Here is a 3,458-nt window from a genome sequence, read left to right on the forward strand (position 1 = left end):
GTAGTATTTAGAAAGCAAGCAGGCATCAAGTATTGAATATGATGATGTTGTTGACTCATTTAAGTTTATTGAACCAAATGGAACTCTTAAATTGACTGTACACACTGTACAGGAGGTTGGATGGACTGTTAATCCTGATAGAAAACCAATGAAAGTTAGTACTTTTAATGAAGTATTCATTATAAGGATAATTCCTTTAGTTGCTTCAGTCAAGAGTTGACCTGTTCCCGTTAAATCCCTCTTATGCAACTTGTAGCGTGTCAGTGTATGCTGAAATTGGTGTTGCTAAAAAGCCACTTCATTGTCCAATTGATTTAATTGGAATAGATCCTGATACTACAATTTGCATTAACAGATCCCCACCTCCTTCATCATCAATGAGTTAGTGAACGAGAGTTGGTACAATTATAACTGATTATTATTGGTCTATAGGAGACAGTACTAGCTCAAGCTCCTCTACTGCTAGTATCAGTCAAACCAGGAGAGAGACTGAAGAAGGTATAGTTGATATTAACATAATAACACACTAATCAATGAATTTGTATCATTAATAGGTACATTTAGATCTGATATTGCTTATAGAGTAATGACAGAATGTACTGGAACAATAAAAGAAAGGCTCGACCTAAGTACTTGTTCACTGGTAGATAGGCTACTGGAGAAGAGGATAATAAATGAGAAGCAGAAGACTCAAATTACTGATCAGCACTGTGGATTGACTGCTGATCAAAGAATGGACAAGTTACTTAGTTTAGTTAAAGCATCCATTGAAGTGGACAGCCAAGTATTTCATTTGTTTGTAGAAATAATTAAACAAGAGAATACATTAATAACTGATAGACTTGCACAGACACTATTGGACTATTATAAAAGATTGTTGTAGATCTAATTTTTAATTTTGATACTAAAATTAATATTAATTAATTATTTTATCGATGCTTAATTGTCTACCTATTGTTGTTGCTGTTGTTGTTTTGCTTATTAATATTTTATTTTTGATTTCATAAGAGCAATTGCTTTTTAAAAATTACAATACAGCTAGGACAAAAAATGAAAGAAAGAAAAATGTAAAAATTCTTGAGTATCTCTTCATTGATGTATATGTCATAGCAACAGTCATTTTCCTCAGCAACGCTACTAATCTAGTTGTTAGAGTAATTCTTCTATAGAAAGTAGAAGGAGGAAGAGAGAGAGGATCAAGAGAGAAAGAATGGAATGACATCATGAGAAGTAACATGACTTACCCTCTTTGATGAAAAGGAGCATACATTGGGTACCCCATAAGAACACTAACAGTATACCATAACCTAATGATAACAATAAACAACGTATCATGTAATAAGTAAAAGAAAATGCACGTAGACATGTACATGTACAGTACATGGATACACATAGCCTTTGCTTTTTTCAAATTTGGCTCAGTTCTTTAAATTCTCGAATTCTTATAACTGGAAAATTATCAGCTCAAGTTTTCCACATAGCATAAGGGCATCAATATGTATCAGAAAATGTAATAAAAATTGGGGGTGATTTTGGAGCCATTTTTTACAAAAAAAGCATGGGCTATAGCCTTGGGTAATTTTCAAAAATTGGCCTATTTCTAAAAATGTTCATAATTCAAAAATTATTTGTTGGAAACGGTTCAAATTTTCTACACAGCATCAGGATATCAATATGTATCAGGAAATGTAATAAAAATTACATGTGATTTCGGAGCCATTTTTTACAAAAAAGCATGGGCTATTATAGCCTTGGGTATTTTTTAAAAATTGGCCTATTTCTAAAAATGCTCATAACTCAAAAATTATTTGTCGGAAACAGTTCAAATTTTCTACACAGCATCAGGACATCAATATGTATCAGGAAATGTAATAAAAACTTAGATGTGATTTTGAAGCCATTTTTTACAAAAAGCATGGGCTACAGCCTTGCATATTTTTCAAAAATTGGCTTATTTCTAAAAATGCTCATAACTCAAAAAATATTAGTCGGAAAGAGCTCAAATTATTAACAAAAATAACAAAATTAACAAAATATTAGGTCATACACATATATTTAACCTTTTATTAATAGACACATTAATATTCTTACTCTGGAGGTAGCATAGCTTTCATCATCACAACTTCCTTTCTCACCACACCTCCCCTCACTCCACCCACTCCTCATCCTTACCTACACAACATCACATGACTATCATCAAAAGTCACATCATCTCTCACTTGTATGGTCACAAGGGGATCTTGAGGGACGAGGGAGAGGTTGGCCGTCACATGTGGTCTCCTGGTTCTTCAATACAAGAGATACTAGAGGACCAATACTGTTCCTTTCTGGAGGATGTCAGGTCTCATTCATTTAATTAAGAGGAGGACATCAAAGAGAAGATAATGAAGAGACTCAAACCTTCCTAACATATAGGAGAGACTATAATAGAAAGAGAGGGAGGGAGAGATATACAATTAGAGAAAGGAAAGAAGGAAAGGAATAGAATGAGGGGGAGGAGGGAAGAAAAATAGAAAGAAGAAAGGGAAGAAAGAAAAGAAACAAGTAAAGAAATGAGAAAATGGAGAAAAAAATAAATATGTACATGGTGATAGGAAATGGTTCCTGTTCTTCTATGACTTTTTCTTCAAATTGTGTGTGCCACTGCTTAGGTACAGTTTTCATGGATTAGTAAAGTGTACGAATCAAGTTAGCAAATTAATAAGTTAACTACAATGAAGCAGCTAAAAGCAAGAAAAACAAAAAACATGCAGTACATGTACATGTATCATTAACTGAAAATGACTATAAATACACATGTACATGTACATGTATCAATTAATGGACAATGTTATGAAGACAAATTGAGGTAATACTGTCCATGCAGTATAGCTAATAGGAGGAGCACATGAAATAAAAGCTGAGATCCCTCCCCCTCTCTCTCTTACTCCGCCTCATTCTTTCAAGTTCTTTCAAGCAAAACTAAAAAGATTTTTTTTAATTTATAAAATTTAATACTCGACAAATAAGTACATGTATGCATGGAGAGAGATATACATGTACATATGGTAGAGAGTGGATACAATATTCACCTTGCAAATATTTTAGATAGTTTATCCAGTTTGATCACATTATTAGGTAGACATCTTAACTCATTGTACTGGACCTATAATAACAATAACACACATGTAAACATAATTATCAGTCTTTATACAAAAATAAACAACAAACTAAACTATAAACAAATCTACAACATTCAAGGGAGTTCTCTCAAACCATGCAGTATACCATGCTATTACAATTTAATTCATACATACATGTACACTAAACATGTATTATAATGATATTAAAAATCTTATATTTTCATTCTCACCTCAAGCGCTGACAATCAATTAAAGTTTTCAATATCTTCAGATATTTCTTTGATTTCGTTAGATGATAGATCCAGTCTAGTCAGTTCCACCTGGTCCCACCATCTC

General features: G+C 32.7%; 1 protein-coding gene and 1 long non-coding RNA gene across 3 annotated transcripts; one reads left to right on the forward strand and one right to left on the reverse strand.

The window, feature by feature from the left end:
- Nucleotides 1-9: 9 nt before the first annotated feature.
- LOC109589581 (uncharacterized) lies at nt 10-976 on the forward strand. Its single transcript, XM_020005639.1, has 4 exons — nt 10-154; nt 201-381; nt 433-498; nt 555-976. The coding sequence occupies exons 1-4, from the start codon at nt 149-151 to the stop codon at nt 881-883; spliced, it is 582 nt and encodes a 193-aa protein (XP_019861198.1). The 5' UTR covers nt 10-148; the 3' UTR covers nt 884-976.
- Nucleotides 977-1,052: 76 nt separating this feature from the next.
- LOC109589580 (uncharacterized) lies at nt 1,053-3,452 on the reverse strand. 2 transcript variants are annotated; one of them, XR_002188790.1, is made up of 6 exons: nt 3,353-3,452; nt 3,072-3,145; nt 2,220-2,421; nt 2,092-2,172; nt 1,245-1,307; nt 1,053-1,163 (listed from the first exon to the last, which is right to left on the reverse strand). It is a non-coding gene; the product is annotated as an uncharacterized LOC109589580 (long non-coding RNA). The 2 variants fall into 2 exon arrangements; XR_002188789.1 differs by having other exon boundaries at nt 2,092-2,421.
- Between the last annotated feature and the right edge of the window lie 6 nt (nt 3,453-3,458).

Source organism: Amphimedon queenslandica, unplaced genomic scaffold, assembly GCF_000090795.2.
Source record: "Amphimedon queenslandica unplaced genomic scaffold, v1.1 AMPQUscaffold_11161, whole genome shotgun sequence".
In the NCBI taxonomy this organism is placed as follows: Eukaryota; Metazoa; Porifera; class Demospongiae; order Haplosclerida; family Niphatidae; genus Amphimedon; species Amphimedon queenslandica.